Raw genomic sequence first — 27738 nt, 5'->3', positions numbered from 1 at the left:
CACCTACCCCCTGAGCTGGGTAATGGGTACCATTTTTTAATTTTTATTTTCAATTTTCAATTATTTACAAATAATGTAAAATTGACCATCTTAACCATTTTAAAGTGCACAGCTCGACAGTATTAACCCACTCACGTTGCTGTGTGACCAATCTCCAAGATGCTTCTAATCTTGCAAAACTGAAACTCTGGCGCCATCACACACAACTCTCTGTTCTGCACCCACCCCAGACCCTGGCACCCACCATTCTACTTTCTGTCTCTGTGAATTTGACTGCCCTGTGTACCTCATGTAAGTGGAATATTACAGCATTTATCCTTCGGTGGCTGGCTTATTTCAACGTGTATTATGTCTTCAAGGATCATCTATGTTGCAGCAGGTGTCAGAATGTCTTTTGTTTTCAGGGCTGAATACTATTCCATTGTACGGATACACTACATTTTGCTTATCTGGTCATCTGTCAGTGAACACTTGGCTGCTTCCACCTTTCGGCTACCGTGAATAAAGCTGTGCGTATGGGTCTGCAAATATCTCTTTGAAATCCTGCTTCCAATCTGTTTGGATGTATGCTCAGACATGGAATTCCTGGATCAGTCGGTATTTCTATTTTCAATTTTTTGAGGACATATTGTACTGTTTTCCACAGAGGCTGCTCCATTTTACAATCTCATCCCGAGCACTAAGGGTTCCGATTCCTCCACATTCTCTCACCAGCACTTGTTATTTTCTGATATTTTGTTTTGATGGTAGGTAGGGATGATGTGAGGTAGACGGGCCACAATTAAAAATGCCCTCCCACTGGTCTGGAGGCCACATCACCTGTGTCACACACACACCACATCCTGTTGGCCCCCAGCCAGGCCAATAGGCACACAAAAAGATGCTCAGCATCACTAATTATCAGAGAAATGCAAATCAGAACCACAGTGAGGTATCACCTCACACCAGTCAGAATGGCCATCATTAAGAAGTCTACAAATAATACATGCTGGAGAGGGTGTGGAGAAAAGGGAAACTTTCTACACTTTTGGTGGGAATGTAAATTGGTGTAGCCATTACACAGGACAGTATGGAGATTCCTTCAAAAACTAAAACTAGACTTACCCTATGATCCAGCAATCCCACTCCTGGGCATATATCTGGAGAAAAATATGATTCAAAAAGACATATGTACCCCAATGTTCACAGCAGCACTATTTATAATGCCAAGACGTGGAAGCAACCTAAATGTCCATTGACAGATGATTGGATAAAGAAGATGTGGTATATTTATACAATGGAATACCACTCAGCCATAAAAAACAATAGAATAATGCCATGTGCAGCAACAAGGATGGATCTGGAGATTGTCATCCTAAATGAAGAAAGCCAGAAAGAAAAATGCCATATGATATCGCTTATATGTGGAATCTAAAAAAAAAAAAAAGAGACACAAATAAACTTATTTACAAAAGAGAAACAGACTCACAGACATAGAGAACAAACTTATGGTTACCAGGGGGGTGGGAAGATAAATCAGGAGTTCAAAATTTATAGATACTAACTACTTTATATAAAATAGATAAACAACAAGTTTCTACTGGGAAGTATATTCAATATCTTGTAGTAACCTATAATGAATATGAATATGAAAATAAATATATGTATGTTCATGTATGACTGAAACATTATGCTGTACACCAGAAATTGACACATTATAAACTCACTTTATGTCAATAAAAAAGAATGCAAAGAAAAAAACCCTACTCAGAGGTAAGCACGTGAATTGTGTCCATTTTACAGATGAGAACACTGAGGCTGAGAGAGTGAAGTCACTTGCCTACATCCATGCAGGTGGTCTGAACACCCATATGGTCTTCCCCCCTCTGCCAGACTCTGTCCCTCTTAGCCAACCTTCTTGGCCATGGAGACAATTAAATAAAGACATCCCTGAAGTACACACCAAGCTCTCAGCACACACGATGTGGTCACAACATTAATCTCTTTAAAAGCTAAACTCAGATAGTGAAAACGCTGCATTCCACTCAGGTCCCCTCTCGGGTTTATAAATTTTGCTCCTGCTCAGCGCCAGAGTCACCCTGGAAGAAACCTGACAGCTTAAAGATTGTGTAGCATTAACCGTCTCCCTATCATCCCTCGCCAGCCCCCTACATCAGGGGGAGGGGCCCTGCCTGGCAGAGGGCACACAAGCAGCATTGTCTCCCCTGAACGGCCGCTTCAACTCTCGAACTTTCCACCAAATGCTTTGGCTGCCAACAAGACCACCTGGAGTCCCAGCGCCGGGTGCTCCGAGAGGGTCTTCGGAGACACTGCCTCCTTGTTAGATCCAGGGGGCTGCGACCCGAGATGCAGGGTGCGGTGGCAAGGGGGCTGGTGAGCCAGGCTTTTTGTCATAAGCGCTGCAGCCACACAGATGTGGTGTGGGGGTGGGGCAGAGAGAATTACTGTGCCACAAGATTAAACACTTCGGTGGCAACATGTGTGCAGTGTTGCTCGAACAATGTTATCATTGTGAATTGAATGGACCAAAGGGTTTAGGGGATGGGGCGGGGAGAGGGAAAAAAGATGGGTTTAATTATCTGTAGGGCTGAAGCCAGTTGTTTGCCTAAAAAGCCCCAGACGTTGGTAAAGCTGAAAAGAGAAAAATGGGCTGTAAGCTTACATCAGACTTTCCCTACAAACTGAGGCAGCCATCCTACACCCAGGGACACCCCATCTCTTCGGAGTGGGGAACCAGACCCTAGGGATCTCTGGGTCCCCACCGCATCCTTGGCTAATTGAAAATGAGGGGGAAGAGTGGAAACTAGTTACTATTTTCAGCTAAATTTGTGATTCTCAACCAGGGGCGATTTTGTTTTCCCCCGCCCCCACCAAGGGATCCTGGCCCAATGCTGGGGTTTCGTTTGCCACAGCTTAGGGAGTGTGTGCTACTGGTGTCTAGTGGGGAGAGGCCAGGGACATTGCTAGACATCCTACAGGGCACAGGACAGCACCCTGACTACAGGGGACTGCCCAGCCCCAACTGTCAATCGTGCCGAGTTGAGAATCCCGGAGCTCACAGACACACAGGCCTCGTGAGGGTCAGGAAACCTGGGTTTTGGTCCCACCTGGGCTCTCATCTGGCAGGGTGGGGCCCCCAGCTCTGTTCTTCCCTCTGTAACAAAAGAATGGAACTGGTCTTTCACTTCTACTAGGTTGTACCATATATAGTTGCCAACACTCTACCAAGTGTGACCGCTATATGGTTCAACCTAATGCCTCTAAACTTGAACTCTACATCTGCACTGTGCCACTAACCACTTGTGACTACTAAGTGTTTGAAATGTGGCTGGTGTGGTTGGGAACCCAGTGTTTACATTTATTTCCATGCAATTAATTTAAATTTAAATAGCCACATGTGCCCAGTGGCTCTCGTATTGGACAGCAGACACAGAACATTTCCTTCATTGCCAAAAGTTCTATTGGACAATGCCGCTCTGTGGCATCAACGTGCTGGCTTCCAATAGCAACAGGACCATATAAAGAGCTTATCGCAAACAAGGGTCCAAACATACATTCTCAGAGACACAGGAGAAGGTTTTTCCTCAAAAAGAAATTCCTGCCTCCTACAGTGTTGGTGGGAGTGTAGTTTGGTGCAGCCATTATGGAAAACAGTATGGAAATTCCTTTTAAAACTAAAAATAGACTTACCCTATGATCCAGCAATCCCACTCCTGGGCATATATCCAGAGGAAACTCTAATTTGAAAAGACACATGTACCCCAGTGTTCACAGCAGCACTATTTACAATAGCCAAGACATGGAAGCGATCTAAATGTCCATCAACAGATGACTGGATAAAGCAGATATGGTGTATATACACAATGGAATACTACTCAGCCATGAAAAAGAATAAAATAATGCGATTTGCAGCAATATGGATAGACCTGGAGATTGTCATACAAAGTGAAGTATCCCAGATAGAAAAATACCATACGCTCTCACTTATATGTGGAATCTAAAAAAAATGACACGGTGGGAGGGCATAGCTCAGTGGTAGAGCACAAGCTTAATATGCACGAGGTCCTGGGTTCAATCTCCATTGAAAAAAAAAACCTAAAACTAAATAAAGAGACACAAATGAACTTATTTACAAAACAGAAACAGACTCACGGACATAGAAAACAAACTTATGATTATGGGGAGGAGGAGGGGGAAGTGGGGAGGGATAAAGTGAGAGTTTGGGATTTGCAGATACTAACTACTATACATAAAATAGGTAAACAGCGAGGTCCTACTGTACAGCACGGGAAACTATATTCAATACTTTATAGTAGCATATAATGAAAAAGAATGTGGAAAGGCATAGATATATATACACATATGTATAACTGAACGACTGTGCCGTACGCCAGAAATTGACACAACATTGTAAACCGACTATACGTCACTAAGAAAGAATGCAAGCAGGAGGAGCCACGGTCCTCAGGGTGCCAGGTGAGAGGAGGCTCTCTACCAGAGAGAGCTGGGATCCAGCTCTGAAGCTACAAGAACACAGAGCCGGGGATCGCTGGGTATCCTGAGCTCTTAGGGCCTGGCGCATAGCATGTATCCAGAGGGTTTTTTTGTTACATAAATAAAGCCGTACCAAAATGGAAGAAAAAAAAAAAGGGGTTCCCGGTGGGAGGGATTCCGTGGAAGCAGGGAGAGGCCAAGGACAGACACTGGTGGCCCCTCAGCTCTCGGTTCCATCTGTCAAACAGGCATGATGCCCCCTGCTCTGGTCACAGGGCCGCCTGGGAGCCTGTCTCTTGGTGAGTGACATCAGGCTGGATAATCTCAGGCACAGCAAGTTCCGGGGTGCAGGGGCAGGGGCCCTGCTGAGCCCCCTTCTCCTCCACTGAGCCGGGCCCCCTCCCTGAACAGCCCCTCTCACCCCACTCATTTCCTTCCTAGGACTTGACTGCTCCAAGTATTTGATTGATGGGCCCACTGACCTGTTCATTAACTGTCTTCCCTTCCAGGTCTTAACTCCCCGAGCGTAAGACCTGAGAGAGGGCACAGGATGTAAGAGGCTCCAGCGAGCCGCCGGGCTGGGGTGTAAGTCCCGGCTCTGCCACCCACTGGGCCCTTGGGCAACTTACTCCTCATCCGTCAAATGGCAGGATGATGAGGCTAACACAGACCTCACTGGGTTGGTGCAGGATTAAAATAGACCAGGGATCCTCAGGCTTCAGTGTGTTCCCAAACCACGGGGGAGCTTGTTTAAAAAAAAAAAAAACAGACCAGTGGACCAACTCACAGTATTTCTAACTTGGGAGATCTGGGGTGGGGCCCGAGAACTTGCATTTCTAACAGGTTCTCAGGAGATGCTGGTGCTGCCGGTCAGGGGACAACACTTTGAGAAGCGCTAGAGTTGAGACCATTTGTGGAGTCCCTGGCACGTAGGAAAGTCTTGAACGATGTTCGCAGTTACCACTTCTCCCCTGTTCTGTCCACCACACTCACTTGCCTGGCAGTTGGCAGGTCCTCGAGTATCTTAGTGAACAATCTTTGGAAACTTTCCCCACAGGCAGAAAAGCCCCTCTGGGCCTCACTCAGACCAAGAAGCAGTAGGGAATTGGGGTTGATATGAGGCCCTCCTGGCCTGGGTTGTGACTCAGGCTCTGCTGGTCGCCAGCAGTGACTCAGGACAAGTTAACTCATCTCTGGGGGGCTTAGCTTCCCCTTCTATGCACTGGGGACATTAAGAGGCCCCCCCGTTATGAGGCCATTGTGAAAACTCAAGGAGACAGGCTAGCAATCACGGGACATGGCGGGGACAGGCACCAGACCAGAGAGGCCCCAGGAGCGGCCGGGGGCGGGGGGAAGAGGAGCTGTGGCAGCCCGTGTTCCCCTTCCTGAGGACAGGAGGGTGCCTGCCCAGACCTTCCCCCAAAGCAGTCAGAGACTCCTGGGTCAGCTGGGCAGGCACAGCTGGTTTAAGGTATTTTAGAAGCAAATCAAATCAAATGAGAATTTATAATCCTTCCTGAGGTCTGGGTTCCATCAACCTAAACTCATTAGGCCAGAGCAGTGCAGGTGCAGCTAAGGAGGAGACTGTTCTGCGTTTCCTTCATGCTGGGCTCCCATCTCCCTTTCAAAATAAGAGTCTTCTCTAAAGCCCCACACTTGGAACAAACACTCATCACAGAGGCATCAGTATTTCTGCAAACAGGACAGCAAAGAGACGTGCAGAAGCTGCGTCAGGAGCAGCAGGGGGAGTCTGGTGGAAACCAGCAATCTTCAAGACCCTCATTCACATAATGCTCACATTTTAACAAACTGAACTTGACTTCCCAGGCTGAACTATCAAAACGCCCTTAAAACTGCATTGTTGTCCCTTGAACCTGTTTCTCGTAAGTGAAGGAGAATTCGAGATCAAACCAAAGAATTACGTTTTGGATTCTCCGTTGAATGTAACCAGTAGAATTGCAGCAATTTTCCGAAGTGAGTCTCTGGTTTACATGAAACCGTTCTAAATGGGGTCATCTTTCTAAATCATTAGAAATAATTAGCAGTGATTTAAGAGAATTCCTGTACAATCAAATTGATAGAAAGTAAACTGATTAAAATTCTATGGTGTCAGAAGAAAGGACAGGGGTCACCCTTGGGTGAGGGTGGGAGGGAGCTTCTGGCAGCTGGTCACAGTGGGTTTCTAGAACTGGGCACTGTTACCTGGGTGTGTTCACTGTGTGAACATTCCTAACTGTTCTACATTCATGCACTGTTCTGTACACACGTTACACTTCAATAGACAAGTTTTTTTTTAACTTTTTTAAATTGAGTTATAGTCATTTTACAATGTTGTGTCAATAGACAAGTTTTATTAACAGTAGGTGTCGGCTGGCTGTATCCATCTCCAGTTCTCCCCAAGAAGCATTTGTCACCATAGTTCCTCTATTGTAAGAGGTGGTGATCAATTTAATTCCAGCTCTTTGGGGAAAGGATACTAACATCTTTATCAATGTTAAGACATCCTGATTTCAGGAGCACTGATAATCAAAGAAATGGGATATTATGCCAAAATCACATAAATGGAAAACACTTCTGTGGCATCATGCTGCCATGACCTATGACCTTCCCATTAGCAAGGCTGTTTACTAACCTGCTCCAAAACCATCCTTCAAGCCTGAGAAGCAGTTCAGGATTAAGTTTAGGAGGTGGACCTCCAAATTCAGATAAAATTTCTTGCTACATAACCTGGGCCAGCTACTTATTTCTCTGTGCTCAGTTTTCCAGCCTGTAAAACAGGGAGGATAATAATAGCCCCCACCTGAAACGGCTGTTATGAAAATTAAATAAGAAATATAGGCAAAGACGATAAAGGGTGTTTGGCACATAGTAAGCCCTTGACAAATGTTAGCTATTAAGATTATTATTATAATGAAAAAAAGATTATTATTATAATGGCTAACATAGCTATAATTGGATAGTATACACAACCCCAATCCCCTAACCCAGCCACAAGGGGCCAGAGACTGACTCACAGAAACCTTATTTATGTAGCATGATCTACCTTCTAAACCCAACTGGTTCATGAGTGAACATGTAATTCAAGCTGCCTAAGAGTTCCTCTCCAGGAATTTCAGTTGGGTGCAGTAGCTCAGCCATGCCATCAAGAACTCAAGTTTCTTCTGTCTTTTTTACTCTGCCACTGTCTGCGTGTTGACTTTCAATCCTTAGGCGTGTGGTCTCATGGTCACAAGATGGCTGCCATGGCTCCAAACATCACATCTCAACAGAACCATATTCAAGACAAGAAAAGACCTGTCACTTATCAGGAAGCAAAATATTTTCCAGAACCATCTCCCACACCTTTCTACTCCAAGCAGATTTCCTCTTGTGTCTCACTGGCTAGAACAATATCCTGCAGCTATCCCAACCTGCTAGGGAAGCTGGCAAAGCAGGTAAGTGGCTAGCCAGAGAACTGTAACTTCAAATTGCTGTGGGTGGCCATCTTTCTCCCAACAGGCAGGGTAGCAGGGTAGCAGAGGAAACCAGGGAGGCAGAGAGGTAAGAGGGAGGCTGTGCAATGACAGAGATAAGACAGAATCACCCCTGGATTCGCTGAACACCTAGTTGCTGGTGTGTCCTTTCCCAAGGCTTGGGAATGCACTGATTTTCTTTTTTTCACCCCTTAAACTAGTTTGAATTTGTATATATTTTTGCCTGCAACCAAGAATTCTGTTACGTGTCATTTTGTTCACACACTGCCCAGAAACAATGCCTGAAAATACCGTCTACCTCCTTTCCCTCGATCACCTCTTGCAACCAGTGGGCCTAAGGATACACCCGGACCCCTCGCATCAGTCTCTCTTGGAAACCAGCAGAAGCAACCCACCTGCCCAGCACCCACCCACTAGAAAAAGTCTTTACAGACTTTCAGGGAACAAGCAGGGCTCTCCCAGGACGGCAGGCCTTCCCTCCAAGCAGCTCTCCACCCTTGGTGAGCAAACAATGACACGGATTCTTCACATGCCTTGAGTACCTCCATCTGTCCATCCTCTACCCAGAAGGAAACAGGAGCCACCTGTCCCACACGCAGGACTCAGACCAAGCCCCAGCCTGGCCTCTGCTTCCTTCTGGGGACAAAGATTCTGACCTTCTCAGGTCATTTTCAAGAACTTCTGTCACTTGTCGAAGGAGATGGTGATAAAAGATTGTTTTCAGCAAACAACTGGCTATTGGCTGGAATCCCATGCAGTCCTCAAAGTCGGGGCTAGAGGTGTACGTGCTCACAGGTTTGAGTGTAAAGAGAAACAAAAGCCTCTCCAGGGGCTGCAGAGGGTCTGGTTGAATTAATGTCAACATGTAACTCACCTTCTGCATATATTCACTGTGGCACACGATTATTTGAAGACTTTGGAAACTAGTAGCTTAGGCTCCCTATTTATCTGTGCATAATGCATAGTGGAGCCAAATCACATGTGCAAATAACTTGTGCAAATCCAACCATATGCCCCACAGACAATGACAAAAAGGGAGAGAGAAATAACTTCAGATTATTTGAATATGGCCACCCAATGAACACTTCCAACACACTGTCCTTCCCCACATTTTCCCCCTTTGTGTGGCCAGAGGCCAGTTTCATAGTTTCCCATCCTTCTCAACCAGTTTGGGCCAGGGGACTCAAAGAGAAGTCTTCTACAGAACTTCTAGGAAGCCAAGAGGCAGGCAAGTGAGGAACGCTTCTTGGACACTTTCTTTTTCTCTTGCCTTGAACATAAGATTCTACGAAAATGTGATGTCTGGGGCTGCAGCAGCTCTCTTGTAACTGTGAGGGAACAGGCATAAGGAATTTGAGGACGGTGAAGATAAGGTGGAAAGCTCATGGATACCTGGATGATATCACTGAGCTGCTACCCCAAACTGGGAATCACTTCCCTTAAGACTTGCTGTGATGGGAGATAATGACATGCTTTTAATGTTGAAGCCACTGTTAGGCAGGTGTACTGTGACTTAGAAGTCCTAAATGAGGCATCATTCCTCTCCACAGAAGCAAAGAGCAGCCTTTGGGAGGTATGTATCTTGTAGCATTTCCTGTTCATGAGGGTGGTATTAGTAGTTAAAAATAAGTATTTTGGTACAATATGGCACTAAAGTTGAGCCAACTGTTTCATCGTGTGTGCCACGGGAGAAGTTGCAATCTGGAGGAAAAAACCAGCAGTAGGGACTTAACATACAGAGACAGAGTTCGGTTAGGCTGAGGTCATGAAGGGGGAGCCCATGATGGGATTAGTGACCTTGTAAGAAGAGGAAGAGGCTAGAGCTCCCTCGGCCACGTGAGGACACAGCAAGAGGGCAGCCAACTGCAAGCCAGAGAGACAACAGGACCAACCACGCAGGCACCCCGGTCTCAGACTTCCAGCCTCCAAAACTCGGAGAAGTAAAAGTCTGATGTTTCACCACCCAAGCAGTGGTGTTTCGTTACGCGCGCCCAAGCTGACCGAGACAGAACCTGGGGCCCAGTGCACTCGAATGCCTTCAAGTCCCTTGCACTAGTGTGTGACCTGGGACTCAAAGCCAGACAAACCTGCTGTCCCCAAAGCTGGGCAAGTGACTGGTCACCCCTGAGCCCCAGTTTTCTCGCACACACACAGATGAATGTGGAAATCGTGCTGTCTGATGAATGCTTGGCCTGGGCGGGTCCTCACTCAGAGAAATGTCAGCTGCCCGTATCAAAAAGCAAGGGGACAGGACATGCTACCCTGATAAGTCTGACATAAACAGAGTTCAGAAAAAAAAAAAAAGAAACAGAAAAGGAAACCATTCTACTTGGAAATTTTTATTCATCCTTTTTTTCCCTTTTTTTTTTTAAAGAGCAGGCCAGCTCACAGTCAAGTGTCTAAATCTGAGGGGCTGTTTGTACCCTAAGCTGGCGGGCATACGTAGAGCTAGTCCTGACGGTTTGGTGTTTCCTTAAAACTCTGCATCAGTAAACACAGATTATAATCAGCAAGAGGCAACTTTCTAGTATAACAGGATTCGGAATAAGAAAGCCAGCTTCCTGGTTTGCCTCGTGCCCCGTCAATAGAGACCAGCTTCCTGCTTCACCACGGGGTATCCCAGCTAAAGGAAGACCACCCCGACCCAAATAAGCAGAGCTCAGCCGGTGGGACAGGTGCACACCCTGTTCCCATTCCCAGGAGGAGCCAGGCAGTGCATCCCTAGATGCCAAGGCGAGCTGCACTCAGGACCTGCACAGGCAGGCCAGCTCCAGAGCAGTCCAAGTTTCGGCGGGGCAAGCACCAGCATCACTGCCAGTCGCTAGCATGATGGGGCACCGTGCTCAGCCCTCCTCTCAGCTCTGCGCAGGGGACAGATCCTCACAGCAGCCCAGGAGACAAGCGCCAGCATAACCCAGAGGAGGAAATGGGGACCCAGAGTTTAATAACCTGACCAAGGTCACAAAACTAACAAGGAGCAGAGGTGGGATTTAGATTCATGTCCAACCCACAGCCCGTCTTAACTACCACCTGAGATGTTGTAGGAGAATTTAAAAAAAAAACAAGATGGGAGATGGGGCTGCTGGGATGAAGCGAATTGAGGAAAAGCTGTGCAGTATTCGTGGAAACTGGTGCTGCACGCCCCACGCTAAAGATGCCAGGAAGTCTTCAGAGGAGAAATCTGTTTGAATCAGTTTGTTCAAACTCGGAGGAACCCCTTCTGACATCAGGAAGAGGGAGGGTATCGGCATGTCACTGGGTGTCTGCAGAGGGCAAGAGGGGCAGGTAACATTCAGGCTTTTTTACTATTTACCCTTCCCCAGGTAGAGGGTATAGACCATCTCAAGCAGGAGTCAGCAAACTTCTATAACAGGCCAGGTAAAAAGTATTCCAGGCTTTGGAGAAAGTGCTGTCTCTATTGTAACCACTCAATTCTGTCGATGCTCAGACAAAACACAAACAAAACGAGTTCCAGTAAAGCTTTATAGACACTGGAGTCTGAATTTCATCTCATTCTCACATCATGGAGTATTCTTCTTTTGATTATTTATCACCCTTTTAAAAAAATGTAAAAATCATTCTTGCTCACGGGCTGTACAAAAATCAGCAGGTCTCCCTGCTACGCAGCTCTGAGCTGCAGTGAGAGATGGAAAATGCAGCTTCTCTGCTCACCGCCCCTCCCCCAGCAAGTCACCTGCTGGAGGGGAACCAGGTAAGAGAGAGGTTTGCCCTATTTCCTCCTGAGGGAAGTTGGGGGAGGAAAAAAAGAGAGACTGGTTCCAAGTGTGCGTTTAATAATTTTTTAGTATCCTCAGGCAAAAGGCGCAGTAAAAATATTTTGGTTCCCAGGAGGTGAAGCCTGTTCTTCAGAGATCTGACCTCCATTTTCGTCTCCAGGGTGTTTCAGGCTCAGGCAGGGCTGCGTTCCCAGGAGAGAGCTCACGTTTTGATTGCAATCTGTCTTCCTTTCAACCGGAAAACAATCCATCAGCCTAGAAACACAGCTTTCTCCACTCAGTGCCACGGGCCGATGGGTTTGAAGCAAAGGCTCTCAAATCAATGTCCAAGTTTGAGGAAAGTTTACCCTAAACCAGTCGTTCTCAACTGGGGGCACTTCTGCCCCGCCCGGGGCACGTCTGGCGATGTCTGGAGACATTTGGCTGTCACCACTGGGGGTTGCTCCTGGTGGCCAGTGTGCAGAGGTCAGGGACTGTTCAACATTCTGCAGCGCACAGGGTGCCGCAGAAGACAGAGAACAGTCTGGCTAAAAGTGTCAGGAGTGAGGAGGACTGGGAAACCCTGCTCCAGCCCTACCCAAAAAGGGCACTTCCAAGTCCCTAGGGTGTTTGAAGCACAGGAGACGCAGAGATTTCTGGATCTCCTTTCCCCATCCCCACCCCCCGTCCCCACCAGTGTATTAAGACAATTAGGAGCTCAGGGTTTGAGTAGGTATAAGGCAAGTAGCTTCATTTATTGTTTCCTCCTAAAGGAAATGACCAACCAGTGCCTCCACCCTATAAACATTTACTAGCCCTGAAAGGTTCCGAGGCCCCACTGCCATTTTTAAGGGCTTCTCTCTCAACAAATGTTAGGTCAAGTCAGTTAGAAAATGGAACTTGAGAAGGGAGGAGACGGTGGGGGCGCATTTTACAAAGTTCAGGACCAAGAGGGAAATCGAAAGACCTAAAGCGACACTCCCCGCCCTCTCTTTCTTGCTTATAAACGGAGGACTACTTTATACAGGCATCTCGTGAATGGAGGCAGAAAGAGTTTTAAAGGTCTCAGGACACTGCCGCGCGGGGTTTGCATTTGCTGGCTGAGGCCCCATCATGTTCGTGGGTCTGTAGATGGATGAGTTACTGGCCTTCGGGGTGTGATACCCCAACTGCATTCTAAGATGGTCCCTCAGGGGGCCACACCAGCAAGAGCCACTTTAGGGCTGAGCTTTCGGCCAAGACTCTCCTGTCTCCAGTAGGACGGGTTTCTGGTTCGCTGGGGCTTGGGAAGAAGAATGCAGAGGAAAATGTAACCGATATCCAGGTACCCACAACTAAGAATTAGCAGGAGTTAATCTCATAGCTGCTTCCTCTTTTTTTCAATAAACTTTTTATTTTAGAATAACTTCAGATTTACAGGAAGTTAGTATGAAATTCCCGTGCACCTTCCCCCAACTTCCCCCAAGGTTCACGTCTTCCGAAACCGTGGGACACTTGTCAAAACTGAGAAATTAACATCGATGTGTTACTATTAACCCAACTCCAGATTTTTTTCCAGCTTGTACCAGTTTTTCCACTGTTGTCCTTGTTCTGTTCCAAGATCCAATCCAAGATACCACACTACACTTCCTAATGGTTTCTTACTATTAAAATTAAGAAAACCTGATTGAAACCATTGGAGTTTATTTAAAGTTTCTCCCCAGTCCCAACCCCTCCCTGCCTCCCAAAGGCTGCAGGTGTGAGTCCTGCTCCCCGTGTTTCCAGTGTAACCACATCACAAATGACATACAGAATTATCTGGTGCTCCTGTCTGTTTTGACACAGTGACAAATGCTTACGCCCTAAACATCCTTCTACAACTTGCTTTCTGCCTCTTGACGCTCTGTTTTGAGTCGATGTTGATACATGAAGGAGTCTCTGCATTCCCTTCTGGTTTACAAACGTACGTCTCAATCCCTTGGCTCAGGGACACTTAGACTGCTGGGGATTTTATACCACTACAAACACATGCAATATTTCTTCTGGTACCCATGGGGAAAACCATCTCCATGGTCTTTTCTATACAGTGTCTTAAGGTATTGCTATTAAAATGTCAGTCTCTAACTGCCTCTGGAATTTCCCCAGCAAGCAGGTGCGGGTGCCTGTAGGTGCCCCAGGACATGGGCACTCGGGGCCCTTTGCCCTGTCAGTAATTTTTAAGCCATAGAGATGGGAGGGGTGGTCACCACAAGCAGGATGGGTAATGGAAAAGGAAGGTGTGTGCTGTTTACCTTTATCTTCCTCTTCAGAGCACAGAACCACAAAGTCAAGGTCAAGGGTTGGAGGCTGTTATGGTGATCTCAATCCCACCTCATGTGCCCCCTCTCCCGGGTTCACACACCTTCACGGTGCCAGGGGCAAAGAGTGAAGGGGTTTACATTCAGCAAGAGTGGGATCCCAGCGTCAATCCCACCACTTCCCAGCCCTGCAAGTTCGGGGCCCTTCCGTTTCTTACTCCTTAAAATGGGAATGATACGACTTGCTTCGCAGAACCTGAGAGAATTAAATAAGGAGCCTGATACGGGAGGCCGTTATAAATCCATTACTGCTACAGACAGATCTCAACCCTCCCACGTTATCACTATGATTTATTTTAGTGATGCATTTAGATAATGAAAGAGTCTCTAAATTCGGTTTCTCAATTCAGCCTTACAAGACTCTGCCTGGACAAGGAAGGGCCCCTGAAGCCCAGGAAGAAAAAGCAAGGCTTCCCAACAAGGCAGCCTCCCGCACGGCCCGGACACACGCCAGCCAGGGCGAGCGCCTCTTGAGCTGGGCCCAGACTCAGGCTCCTTAAGTCTCCGGGGAGTGCACCAGAGTGCAGTTGAGAGCTTGTTTCTGCTGAAAGACAAGTCCTAAAGAGGCGAGTCCTTTTACAAGTGGGAATGGAAAGAAGTGGTTATTCTTGTTGAACCACGTGAATACCGAAGTGATCAGGAAGCTTCTAGAAACACTGGTCTTCCCAATGGGGTGCAAGCCCTCAGGGGAGGCAAAAGGGATCCATCGGGATACAGGGCGGGAAATGTTATAATTACGATCAAGTGAATTTCAAGAACTGATGGACGTCAGGGACGACAGGAATTTACTAGCTGAGCTTCAGCAAAACTCTGCACAGTTGGTGGATGAGATCGAAAAATACAGATCATGTTTCAGTCAACAATTCACTTGCCCCGTTTTCCATTGTGTTACCTTGTGAGACAGGCTAGGCCTAGGACAGTGTGGCTGTCCCTACTGCAATTTCCCAGGCTCCTTCAGGTGCTCCCCTTTCCAAGCTTGGGGTGGAACTGTAATCTCCCAACTCCTCCCCCACCCGGGTCAGATCTGACCATGAGACTAGCTCTGACCAATGAAATGTGGGCAGAAGTGTCTGGGTCACTTCTAGCTGGAAATGTGACGAGCCCGTGCACAAGTCCCCGTCTCTCCCTTCGGGACGGGGACTGGTGACATCTGGGAGGGTGGCAGCCTGGCGATGCCAACCCATGATGCAGCCGTACCAAGGGAACAGCAAAGCCCTGCGGCTTTAAGCTACCGAGGCTGTGGGGTTCCTTGTGAACTTTATTGATGCTGACTAGATGAAGGATCAAAATAATCGAAATTTAGGACCAGACCTTTAGCTCACTGATCCCAAACTGTTGAACCACGATTGCTGAAAGGCATCAAATCCCATTACCTTCAAAATTTTAGTGGTAGCAAAATCAAATTTGTCTTGCTAATGAATTAAAATGGTAATCTTTGCATTAACTAATAATTCATGAATTCATTAAAATGTGTATTCACGAACATTAGAATTTTGCTTTTCTTTTTTTAATCTTCTGTGCCTCCTACTTAAATTCTATTTCAGTCTTTGTTTTAAGTGCAAACCATCCCAAAACAGGAGTAGTGATACAATGTATTTCTACTTAGGGTGCGGACTCAAAAATTCACTAGGGGGGGATGCAAGATGAAAGAAACACTCAGAGGACGGGGCCTCAGAACATCACCTCTTCCCTGCAAGCAAGCCACCAGCATCTGAGCACCTCCTGTGCCAGGAGGATTCTGTGAAGCAGCGCGAAGGCAGGAGAGTAAGAAAGAGAAAACAGTCAAGAAGAGAGTCCTTTATCAACAGCCAAAGCACAAGTCATCGAAACCGCAGAATAACTCGCCTGCCTTTGAGCGCATTGTTAAATCGCTGGGTAGATGAGCACAGGGACCATCTAGGCCGACTCAGTGTCGTGCTAAGTGCTTGGATTTTTTTTTTCCCCAAACTACATGAAAGCGAGAGAGGCCAGCATTACAAGACGGTACAGGCCTCTCTCCAATGTTTAAAAACATGCGAGGTCTCAATTTTGGAAACAGTGCAAGTTTTTATTCACAGCCAAATTTAATTAAGCCAGACAACAAAGGACTGAAATTTGAAAGCTACTCTGGGGAGATAAAGACGTGAAAGAATAACACATGACCTCAAAGATGCGGGGACCCTTAATACTTGCTAAGTCAGAGATTTCAAATAGTACAGAAAGGGCTGGAGAGAATTTATGGGAAGCCTTGGGTGAGAAAGCCCGGCCCTCGTCTCACGCCCTGGAGATCTTCTCTGTTGTCCTCTGGTCTCCAGAGGCTTCTAAAGGCACTGGATCTGCATGGGGCTTTGTTGTAGCCTAACCCTGGCTGGGGGAGCGGGGGGGGGGGGGGGCGGGTGGGTAGTCCTGCACCTGCTCCAGTAAAAAGTGGGGAAGTTGTGCTGCTCTGTTAATGAGTGCTTTGGGCTTGTCACTCCCTTGAAGGAAAAGACAATTTGTACTTTGACCACCTTCCAGGAAGGGGTGGGAAGAAATACGTCAGTAATGCGAGTTTTTGCAATTAAAACTTTTTAGTTGGGGATAATTTTCGATTTAGACAAAAGTTGCAAAGACGCTACAGAGAGTTCCTACATATCCCCTACTCAAGTTTGAGTTTCCCTAGGAGTAAAATTTTTAAATAGAGATGCTAAAATCTAGAGAAAGTCAGCATTGGACCCTACTTACCCTCAGATGGGTTTGGGGTGCTCACTCAGATTTCACTGCTCTCTGAAAGAGGAGGAAAACACATTTATGTGTGCCCCTCCGCAAACACACACTTATCTTCGGGGTCATTTTCTTTGCATCTCTAAAATAACACGGGTGGCTTAATCTCAGTATTTTAAGGTTAAACACTTAAAAATTAAAATTTGGACTATTATGCCAAAGTGAATAGTGACCTGGTCACCACAGAAAAAAAGAGTTACCATTTCTTGTGCACCTACTGTGTGCCAGACTCTACACATGTGAAATATGATTTTTGTCTTCAGGAAGATCTGTGGAGAAGAGGATGACTATCCAGCTCTATAAAACGAAGAAACAAACTCAGAGATGTTAACTAACTTGCTCAAGGTCACACAGCTAATACGCAACCACAGTGGAAGCAGACACATGGATTTAAGCTGTGTCTAAACAGAATTAGCATGGATCCCGTTCCATTCTCCCTTGCCAAGTCACACCCTCTGCTGTCACCGAGAACTTCCGTTACACGGCAGTGAAGCCCCCCAACCCCCCACTCCATATATCACCCAGAATTAGCTGCAAAGTGTCAGGAAACTTGGCCAGGCAGCCCCAAGCATCAGCGAGGGCTGGAAGCCTTCACTGTGAAGCCCTTTATAGAAAGCCGCAGTTGGCAGCCCCCGCTCCTGCATGGGAACAAATTAACATTGGCATTCCAAACACAGGAAAGGAAGGAAATTGGAAACACAGTTTATACTTGGCCAGCTCTTTGAAATACTGTACCATGCTACCGACATCAATTAATGAAAAGCAGGGTTGTGCTGAGAGGCTCTGGTTTGCAAATGCATTAACACACGTTAAACATGTTTGTACAGGAACCGGATTATAAGCACCCTGGCTCCAAAACAATAAAGCAATTACCCTAAAACTGGTGCTCTCCGAGTTGTCATTAATTCAATCCACTCCACGCGGATCAGCAAAGGCTTTTCTCGGCTCCCAGCAATGCCTCTCGACACAAATGTTGAAAGGACGGCATCGCACATGCTACTCTGGGTTCCACATAAGTAAGTGTCAAGCTTCATGCACTGCTAATATCCCCCCAAATCATAAACACTCCACTTTGGGGTGGGGGGTGGGGAACACACAGTGGCAGCCCTGGTATTCATCCGCACTGCCATTTCACATAGGGTTCAAGCGATTTTTCGCCACAGAAGGTTAACCGGGAAATATCTGTTCCATATTAAGAAATACCAAGTCACATTTTTGTCAAAGATTATTTGTCAATGCCATTTGCTGCAAAACCCAGAATTCAATTGCAGCTGAACACACAGCTAATACCGGACGGTTCACATAATAGCTGTGGTTGTACATGGGATCATTTGCAGTGAAAGCACCCCCCTTCCTCTATAAACTGTTTCAGGAATTGGAAAGAAAAGCATCTGAAGCTCTGGAATAAATAAAGCACTGTGCCTTGAGCTGCCCAGTACAACGGACCCAGCATGCTGGGAGAACAGACTCAAAACAACCAAAAAGGCAGCTGCCGCTTCGCTTCACAATTTTATAAGAATGCTTAAAAGGAAAGATTTTAGATGATGGGGGTGGATGATGACATATCTGGCTCGCAAAGGCAAAAATTTCTTCAAAGACTAGCATCCTCACGCACTGCACCCCCAGGTACCGGCACCTGCGACCACATCCTGGGTCCAGGCAACAAACGTCACTGACGTCGCCGCCCTGCTCCCTCGCCCAGGTGACGTCACCGCTCAACTCCACGCTGATCTGGGAGCCATCAGGTTGGAGCAATTTGGGTGTGCAAAGCTAAATGTGTTATCATTTTCACCACAAATTAACAGTTTCTATGTAAATATTGGTATTTCCTCACCCCATGAAGGCGAGAGGAGGCAAAATGGCACCGGCGCATTTGATTTAAACTAATTAAAAGCAGAGGGTCATGCAATTCAATATATTGATTTTACCAGTGGGACTTGAATCTTTTATAATAAGTGTACACAGCTGCAGCGCTCTCCCACCGCCACCACGTTTTGCAGGCTAATCTGCACATTCCTCTGACAATAACACGACAGGTCCCACACATCCCTGCCTGTGCCCTAACCCCAGTGGCACTGCCAGAGTGCATTTAGGTGAAGCATCGCAGCGGCCTGCCCCAAAATGGCCAGGTCGACAGCCCCCAGCTAGGTCTGAAGAGCGACTGCAAAAAAAAAAGGAACGTGATCAGCCACCTGGTGCGAAGGGCTCTCCATTCAAAATATTCTGCTGGTTAAATGGATGGGCAGGCTGGGGAAGGGTGGAGATGGGGAGCATTAAGACACTCTGATTCTTGCCATGGGCCAAATATGACCTTACCTAACAGGGAGAAAGAAGATATGAAAGCTATAGGGGTGATCAATCAACTTGGACGAGGCTCTCCCTGGAATGAAGTCATCACTTGTCTCGGCGCTCAGCAGACATGTGATATTCGCTCACATCGCAGGCACGCCGGTGGTCAGGGGATCGCGGGCCAGCTGTGTTTATCTCGGCAGAGACTTGATAGGCCTCGACGCTAGGGAAGGCCCCGACCCGAAGTTCATACACGCTGCATCGCAGAAGCTGTGCGTTCAGGGAGTGCCCCCTTTGCTGCTCCAGGATGACTTTTTCTCTAGGCCTCCTCCCTTACCCCTTCAGTGGGCCACCCCACAACCGAAATGACAACCCTGGAATCAAACCCCCATACAGCCACGCAAGCTGGCACCCAGGGCTCGCACGGCCTTAACCTGCTCTGATTCCGGAGGGGAAATACAGAGAAGATCAAAAAAAGTTCAAATCCGGGTCACATATATCCTTGGGAGGACAGGGGGGTGGGGAGAAGATCTTTGATTTATATAAGCAGGAAAATGAGGTTTAAAAGAAGTGATTTTGAAAGGGTTACTAAAAACACAGCTGTTGGCGCACTCCTGTAGCGAAGGCACTCTGCAGAAAGACAGAAAGAAAGAAAGAAGGGGGAAAGGCTGTGTGACATCTATATTAACCTCTGGCTGCTTACCAGTGAGGGCCGGAGCTCCGAGTGCTGGAATGTGGAACAGCCCCTTCCAAATTTTAACACAAGCCAGGTTACAGCTGCAAACGCCTGCAGCCCAGGCTCCCTCTGCAAGCACTCCCTGAAGGAAATTTTTAAACTGTAACAGAATCTTTCTCTAATACTCTACAGTGGTAGGGCCTGTTCTTAAGGGGCAAAAGGAGAGATCTTAATGCCAAACACTTGTCAACAAAAAGGATCGCCAGATGGTATAAAATAAAAGGAAAACTGAACGGCCTTCTCCCTGCCCGGCAGCTACATTAACAAAAGCCACTTTTTATACACTGAGCCCAATAATGATAGATTTCCAACTTTCTCTCTGTTTTTAAATTTGGCTTAGAAGATGAAACAAATCTGGTTCCTTCATAACCTGGACCAGAGATAAACATGATCACACACCCCAATTGCCAGCCAGCTTCTTTAGAAAATCCCAAAAGATGCTGCTGGATGCTGGACACTTCTCCAAAGAATGAAAGAATGGCGGGCGGGAGTGGGGGGAGCTATCGCCACCGGATACAGTCTGCAGAACTCACATTGCTGGGGGGTAATTTAAGTTTTAAATTCCAAAATTCAGTGTACAGTGTACAGCAGAGGAGTTGGGGGCTTGTTAATCAGAACAGGTTTACAAATCTCGCCATTGAACTTAAGGGGCCCAGGCTGGGAAGATGTGAGTCTCCCTCCAACAGCTCAGCAAGCATTACCCACGCTTTAGTGCACAGGCTGGTCTTTGTCATAAGGTGCAGTCTGAGGTCCTCATTCTCAGCGCCTGGTTTTGTCATAAGTTCTCCTCTAGTTCCCCCTCTAGTTTAGATCCTGCTCAGCCTGGCAAAAGGCTTGAATTCTGAGGAGAAAGACTTAGAAGAACAAAAACCAGTTTGGCTGCAGACAGAAGAAAGAATAAACGCACCAGGTCTGCAAAAGCCTTCAGAATTCAAGCTGAAGTCCCCCGAGCACTGCAGGACAGCAGTGGTCTGCAGGGGAGGGAGGAGGGCAGTGGAGAAAGAAAGTCAGCTTTCCTTCAAGATTTCCATCAACGGCCCCCTAATAGTCCCCCCCAGGTCGGCTGCATCATAACAAGTAATGGCTGGATATGAACAAATGACATTTTCTCACCCTTAGGTAACGTGTGAGACTAAACACACCTTTACAAAACTTCGTATGTTACAGGTCAATATGATTTGCAATCCAGGAAAAAAATCATGTGCTTTCTCTCGGCTTCCAGGCAGGTCTCCTACATGCCCCGCTCCAAACCCACGGCTACACCCAGGCCCTCCTGTGGAGAAATCCCGGAACCCCAAAAGAATGGAAGGGATAGGCGATTTATTCCTGTGCGTGTGGCTGCTGAGCAGAAATTGAAGGCCAACCTTGGACACATCTATGGAAGAGTCTTGCAAAACTGCAGTCTGGGTCTTCACCCAACTAATTACTTCAAGTTTTAGGGACAGAGAAAGAAAGAAAACGAGGTCAGTGCACTCTGTTAAAAGCCACTCTGCCATCTAATTTGGAGCGATGTTCCACAAAGCAAGACCTGAGAAAGTCAGGACTGTCCCACAAAGCCCAAAGCCAGCCCGACTGATTAAGAGGCTCCGACAAGCCGGTCTTTGTCCTTTCAAGATGAAAGAAATGGGACTAACGGGTTGAAAGGTGCGTGTACAGCCAGAGGAGAAAAACCACCCAGCTGTGGCCTTCCCAAACAAGTCCCAGCTTGCTCCTACCACCGCCACGGGGGAGCAAACAGCCCTGCCCGAAGTTTCCCAGAGGCGTCCAGGTGGCAACTTAAGTTCTTTTCTGGCAGGAGGGAAGCCTGGGTCTGGCCGTGCTGCTGGGCCACAAGCAGCAGGGTGCTTTTTGCACTGGGTTTGCAAGCCCTCCACGGAAGCCAGGGCTCACAAATACCTTTTTAATGACCTCAGCCAGGCTCTGAAGGCCGCCACTAGGACCTGCTGCATTCACTGGGAGTCACAGGTACCCAACAGAGCACAAGATAGCATAAATCTCCAGCCAGAGAAAGGGCCCTGGTTAACCCTCGACTGCAGGATGGCTACCGAGCTCAGCTTTAATTAATTTATGTATATGTACATATTTGGGGGTTTTCTTTATTTCCTGGTATAGGTCATAAACACATACTGAAAAAAAAAATCACACAGACATAAGGACACACAATGAAAAATCAGGCCCCAGCTCCCAAATCCTAAAGCCCCAGCCCCAGTTCTACCCCACCTCCCAGTAAATTCTATTTCCAGTTCATGGTGTCTTCTTCCAGTGGGAAAGGATGATACACAAGCACATGTGTAACCTCACTGATCTGCACCTTGCTTTTTTTCACCTCATATATCTTGGAGATTGTTCTAAATCAGGACATATGGAGCTGCCTCATTCTAACAGGCTGCCTAGTATAATTTAAACTTCCTTAAAGTCATTTTGGCATCTAAACCTCCCACTCCTTGCTCGCTGAAACTTGTTTCACTATTCGATTTTTGACTATTATCAAGGAGAGACAATGGCGTCCCAGGAACTCCAGGGACCTTATCTGGCGCGGGAAGCATTAAGGTTGATCCGCGCTTCCCCGCGCCTTCCATCCGCGCCCCAGGAGTCCCGCGGGGGGCTTCAGGGTCATTATTTCCATGTTGACACAGCGCCGGTGGACGTGAGTTTGCTGTCTTGACTCCGTTCGGATTTTCGCAAGTTACACTTGTAGAATGAAAGCGGGTCGGGGAAACAACGCTATCGGGGCGTGTTATCTCAGAAGCCAAATATTTGATCATCAGCCCTACAGCGCGCTGCCGGGGGTTAGTTTGAGCAAGTCTGGTGAATGTGCGTGCACAGATGGAGGGGGAGCATCGCGCCCCCGCCGCAGCACCAGCCTCCGGTCCCCCAGGCCGTCGCGACTTCAGTCGGAAGCCGGGTCCCCCAGCCTCCCCCGGAGGCGTCTGCTCGGAGATCTCTCGCTACCCAGTCGCCAAAAGCCGTGGTTTGCGCGCCACACGTGATAAACGCTGAAAATGGATTCTGCCCGCCCGGGACCTATCATTAAATATTTAAAATAGAAAGGTCGCAATGGCAACGTTTTTTTCCCCAGCTCCAGCCAGGAGAGCTGAGAGCGAGGGGTGCGCCCAGTGGTCAGGAAAGGGGCCCCGAGGCGGTCGGGGCGCGCAGCACGCTACGGCGGGCGCACCACGAGGGGACAGGTAGGGCTTGCTAGGGCGGGGAAGGGAGTGCGACGGCCGCGATGCCAGGGCCGGGCAGGGCTGAGAGGCGCCCAGAAAGGGCGGGAAGGCAGCCTCGCGGAGCAGGGCCCTTTAAATCCAGGTAGCGAGGGCCGAGCCGGCCGGGCACATCTCACATGACCGAGCCCCGCGCTTTGAACTGAGCCGCGACCCGCCCGGCGCCTGCAGCCCCAGAGGTGCGGCCTCCGACATAACCCGGAGAGGGTTTCAGACCGGTCCTTATTCCCCCAAAACTCCCGCAGGCCAGATGAGCCCGGCTCGTCCCACCTGGGGCGCACACAGTATGGGGTCCACTTAGGGCCCAGGGGCTGGGAGACCCTCGGCCAGGCGCTGCCGTTTTGCAAACGGCCGGGAGTGGAAAGATGGGCAGGCTGGGTTTAAGAAGCGGCCCCCTCCCTGCCCCAGAGACTCCTGACTAAGACGCGCACCCCCTCCCTCCTGCCTTCACTCACCGAGGTTGACGAAACTCATGACCATGTCGGCGTCGGTGAGGAAGTGGCTATCTTGCAGGCTGGCCAGAGGGGGGCCCTGGGTACTGAAGACAGCCTTGTAGGGGTAGGAGAAGCCCTGGCCGTCGGGCCCGCCGCCCTCCTCGACCGCCATGGCATTGTATAGGTCCAGCATGAACATGGGCGCCGAGTTGTGCTTGCCCTGGAGGTGGGGGCGCGGGCGATGGGGCAAGCCCAAGATGGAGAGGATCTCGCGCTGCATCTCCCGCCGCTCCTGGCTGCGGAGGCGCCGGTGGATGAAGCTCGAGTGCACCTCGTTGTCCAGGCTGAAGTCGGCCAGGGCGGAGCGCAGCAGGAACAGGGGCGCCCAGAGCGCCACGAAGCTGTGGGGCGCCGCGGCGCGCAGCGAGCGCACGTGCATCGCGCCGGCTCTACGCGCGACCCGGGCTCCGGGCACCCGGCACCGGGGCCCGCGCCGCCCCAGGTGGCGGAGGTGGGCAGGCGGCCGTCCACGCCGCTCGGTCACTTGCTGAAGGCGGGCCCCGCTGCGCCCGCGCCGGACATGGCCCCTCCCGGCCGGCTGCGCTCTGCCCGGACCCCCGCCCCCGGCTCGGCGCTGGCCCCGGGGCCCCTCGCCCCGCACTCGCTCGGGCGCACCGCCGGGCTTGGAAACCGGCTGGAGCGAGCGAGTGAGCGAGCAAAGAGGCGGGCGCGGGTGGGAGGAGCAGCCAGCAAACCTAGGAGCCGGGAGAGCGAACGCCGGGGAGGCAGCAAGGCGGCCGGCGAGCGAGCGCTCCTTCCTCCGGCTCCTCTCGCGTTCTTGCTCTCGGGAGGCGGCGACCCTTCCTCTTCCGAACTCCGGCGCCCAGAGCAAGGGCCTCAGGTCGCTCCGCAAGCCCTGCACGCCCTTGATCGCACGAGAGGCCGCCTCGGGAGCCCCAGAGTGGTACGCGCTGGGGCCTGGGAGGAGGAGGGGGAGGAGGAGGACGGGCTTCCAAGGGCCCCTCCCGCGCCGGCGGCCTCCCACCTGCCCTCGGCCCCGCCCTCCCCCCAGCTGCGCCCAATGGGTTCATTCATTCCTTCTAGTGCGCTCTACAAATATTTACCGAGTGCCCACAGGGTGCCCAGCGTCGGGCCCGGCGCCGCGGGGATGCGGAGCGACGAATCTGAGCCGGCCCAGCCTTCTCTGGACCCGCAGTCCGGACAGGAAGGAGGCCTGAGCAGGACCCGTGGGATTTGGGCTGGGGTAGAACAAGTTGGGGGAGTGTAGAGGAAGAGTCGGAATAAAAGAAGGCTTCCCGCAGGAGGTGGCACCAGACCCCACCCGTCCCTTGCCCCTCCTTTACTCCAGCCACGCTGATCCCTCCCCGAACTTGCCAACTTGTCTTTGCACTTGCCAGTCCTTCTGCCTGCAACTCAATTTCCTCCCTGTATCCCTCCCCACCGCCACCATCTGGCCAACCCTCCACCTCCCGGTGCCACTCAGGTGCCACTTCCTCCCAGATTAGGGGAGATAAGGTCGCTTCCCCTCCTTACCCCACAAACACTTGTTTTATTTTCTTTAACTCCTCCCACCTTCTGGAATTACTGTTTGAATTACTGTGACTTCTTTGTCTTGTAGCTCCAGTAGAAATGGAGCTCCCTGGGGGCAGAGGCGGGGCTGTCTCAGATGCACTTGAACCCAGGACCTGGCAGCCACAGTGGCTGCACAATCATTATTTGCTGAATGATTGAAATTGTGTGAGCTGGAGAATTCCACCTCATCTCCTTCCCTTTGGGGCCCCAACCACTCCTCAGCCTGAGACCAGATATCCCCGCCCCACCCTGTCTGACCTTCCCCACCAGCCCCTGCCTGGCCTGAGGAGCATGCAGCTGGCCTGGCGTCCAGTTCACCTCTCAGCATCTGTGCCTGAGACCCCACCAGACGCTCCTGGCCTTCTTTCTTCCTTCCCTTTATTTATTCATTCATCCTGCAAATGACTGAGCTGCCCACCTGGGGCCCAGCTCACACTGGCCATGGCATACAGGTACCCCAGACAACTCAGAACCCACTGTGGGACCTTAGGTGAACTACTGCTCTTCAGAGCCTCAGTTTCTTCATTTGTAAGATCAGTGCAAAATAACACTTGACCCAGGGTAGCAATGAGGACTACAGGGTCAAAGTTCAATCTTGCCTCCTTCTGTTCTGGGGGCTGCCCCCAAGGAGGCAAACTCACAAACCAGTGGTTCCCAGATGATGGGATAGATGGATGGTGACCACAGGGAGTTTGGGATGAAAAGAGAGGGGTTGAGTTTGGGGACAGGGGGTTCCTTTTGGGGGAGGGTTCTAAGCCTCACCTGGGGGAAGCAGAAAGCTCCAGGGTTAGAAAGAGGAACCTGATCTTCTAGAGACAAAACAGGAACCTTAAATATGGTTTAGGGGCCGGAGGCGAAGCAGCGCTTGTCCACTGATCGTCTCAGGGAAGGATGCTCACTGGCTGGAGCCAGGCAGAGCCAGAGGATCAAGAGGGAGAGACCTGGGATGGGCATTGTGGAGGGTGGGAATGAACACAGGGACCTACTAAGGCCGTGGGAGGCGTGCTGGCTGGTCCCGTGGCCACTGGAGAGTGTGCAACCCAGATCATTTCAGCCTGTTGTAAGTGACAGGAGTAAATAAACAGGGAGAAGTGGAGGGAGGTGGGAAGGGGATCTGCTGGATGCCATTGACCTGAGTCCTGCAAGGGTGAGAGAGAGACGGCTTTCCCAGGGAAAGGCATCCTGGGACCAGCAAGTGCACAGGCCCTGCAGAGTGAGGAAAAGACACCAGGCTCTGTCTCCTCACAGCGACCTGTGCCCCCCAGGGCTGGCCTTCCAGGGGCAAATGCTATGCCACCTCCAATGCCAGCTGAGAGGAAGGAGGTTGCTTTCTTCCAAAATCTTAACACTATTCCTCTGCAGCAGCCTTCTCTGCTTTTTAATCCACTGTCAAATATTTGCTGGGGCGGGGTGGGGGGGCAGATTTTAACAAGCCAAGTGAGGCGGGGGTGGGGGGTGGGCGCAGAAAGCGCTACCAGTCTATACCTGGAAACAACCACTTGGTCAGCATCTGCCCTGTCCTCCCCTGGCCACGGGAAGGCCTGCAGCAAGCATTATAGTTTACACCTCTGTGCACCTCACCTGAGCCTGGCACACAGCAGGTGCTCCAGGTACTATTTATTGAGCACCTGTTCAATAAGTAGTAATAAGTAAGGCCAATTCCTAAAGAGAAAGGAGGACTGAGGGCTGACTGTACAGGCACCCGCCAAAGGCATCTGGCAGACTCCTCACCTGCCACCCTTTGTCGGGGATGCCATCTTTTCTCATAGGAGTTGGAGACCATGTGCTCTCTATATCCGAGACCTGGAAGAGACAAGGTTCCCTTTGAACCCCCACCACCCCCTATGTAACCTTATATTTCCTCTGATCCATGCTGGAGGAGCAAATGGGCTCTTATTTTCCCTGCTTTCTCCCTCAGAGGAGTCCCCAAGACTGCACCTCGCCCCCAGTGAACACTGGCTTGACTGCTGAATGAATGAATGAATGTATACAAGCCTGCAAACAAGAAGTATCCAGCTGGGAGTACATCAGATGCTGGTCTGAGAACTGAGGCCACCAGCAAAGGCTTCAAGACTGTTTAGAGAAAGTCTTGAGTGGGAGGAAGCAGCCTGGTCTCACACCTCAGCCCTGCCACTTGCAGTCGTGTCCCAGGGACTTAATCTCCCAGTGCCTCGGTTCTCCTATCTGTATAACGGGGGGACTAATAGCGCCTGTCTCCTAGGGAGGATTCGGGAAGTGAATTCAATTCATGCAAAGGACTTCGCAAGGTGCCTGGGGCCCAGAGAAAGCATTTGATAGATGTTAGTTGCCATCTGGATGAAGAGGAAAATATGTTAACCGAAAAGCCTCCTAAGCTTAAAAATAACAACTTTTCATGATGGTCTGCTTTTTGGCGTAGCAGAGGGAAGCAAATGTCTCCTGACTATGAGATCCAGAGCAAGAGCAAGAGTGTGAGCTCCAGAGAGCAGGGCAGAGCGGAAGGGTGGTATCAGGGAGGAAAGGGTGATATCCCCTCCTTCCTACCCTCCCATTGTCCCCCAGCCTCCCCCGCCCATGCCATCCAGGGCCTAGGAACTTCCCTGGGGCCTATCTCATTTCCCCAGCAGACCGCCCCCCGCCCTGCCCCCAGTTGTGGTTCCCCAAGCTGGGGCACCCAGTGCTAGACTCCCTGGCCGTAACCCGATCTCCTCAGTCTGCTCCA

The 27738-nt window shown here is 49.6% G+C and overlaps 1 protein-coding gene across 2 annotated transcripts in view; it reads right to left on the bottom strand.

Annotated features, from left to right (window-relative positions):
- Positions 1-24790, bottom strand: part of BMP7 (bone morphogenetic protein 7) — an 87712-nt gene extending 62922 nt beyond the window's left edge. The window contains exons 1-2 of one of the 2 annotated variants that reach the window (XM_031433571.2): positions 24569-24790; positions 23466-24422 (exon numbers count right to left, since the gene is read on the bottom strand). In XM_031433571.2, the coding sequence (XP_031289431.1) occupies positions 23466-23883 (418 nt within the window). In that variant the 5' untranslated portion in view covers positions 23884-24422; positions 24569-24790. The remainder of the gene's footprint in view (positions 1-23465; positions 24423-24568) is intronic. The other variant, XM_010991604.3, reaches the window with a different exon arrangement.
- Positions 24791-27738: the final 2948 nt, after the last annotated feature.

The sequence above is a fragment of the Camelus dromedarius genome, chromosome 18 (genome assembly GCF_036321535.1).
Source record: "Camelus dromedarius isolate mCamDro1 chromosome 18, mCamDro1.pat, whole genome shotgun sequence".
Lineage (NCBI taxonomy): Eukaryota > Metazoa > Chordata > Mammalia > Artiodactyla > Camelidae > Camelus > Camelus dromedarius.
Note: the sequence above shows the minus strand (reverse complement) of the source record. Positions and strands in the feature narration are given on the sequence as shown.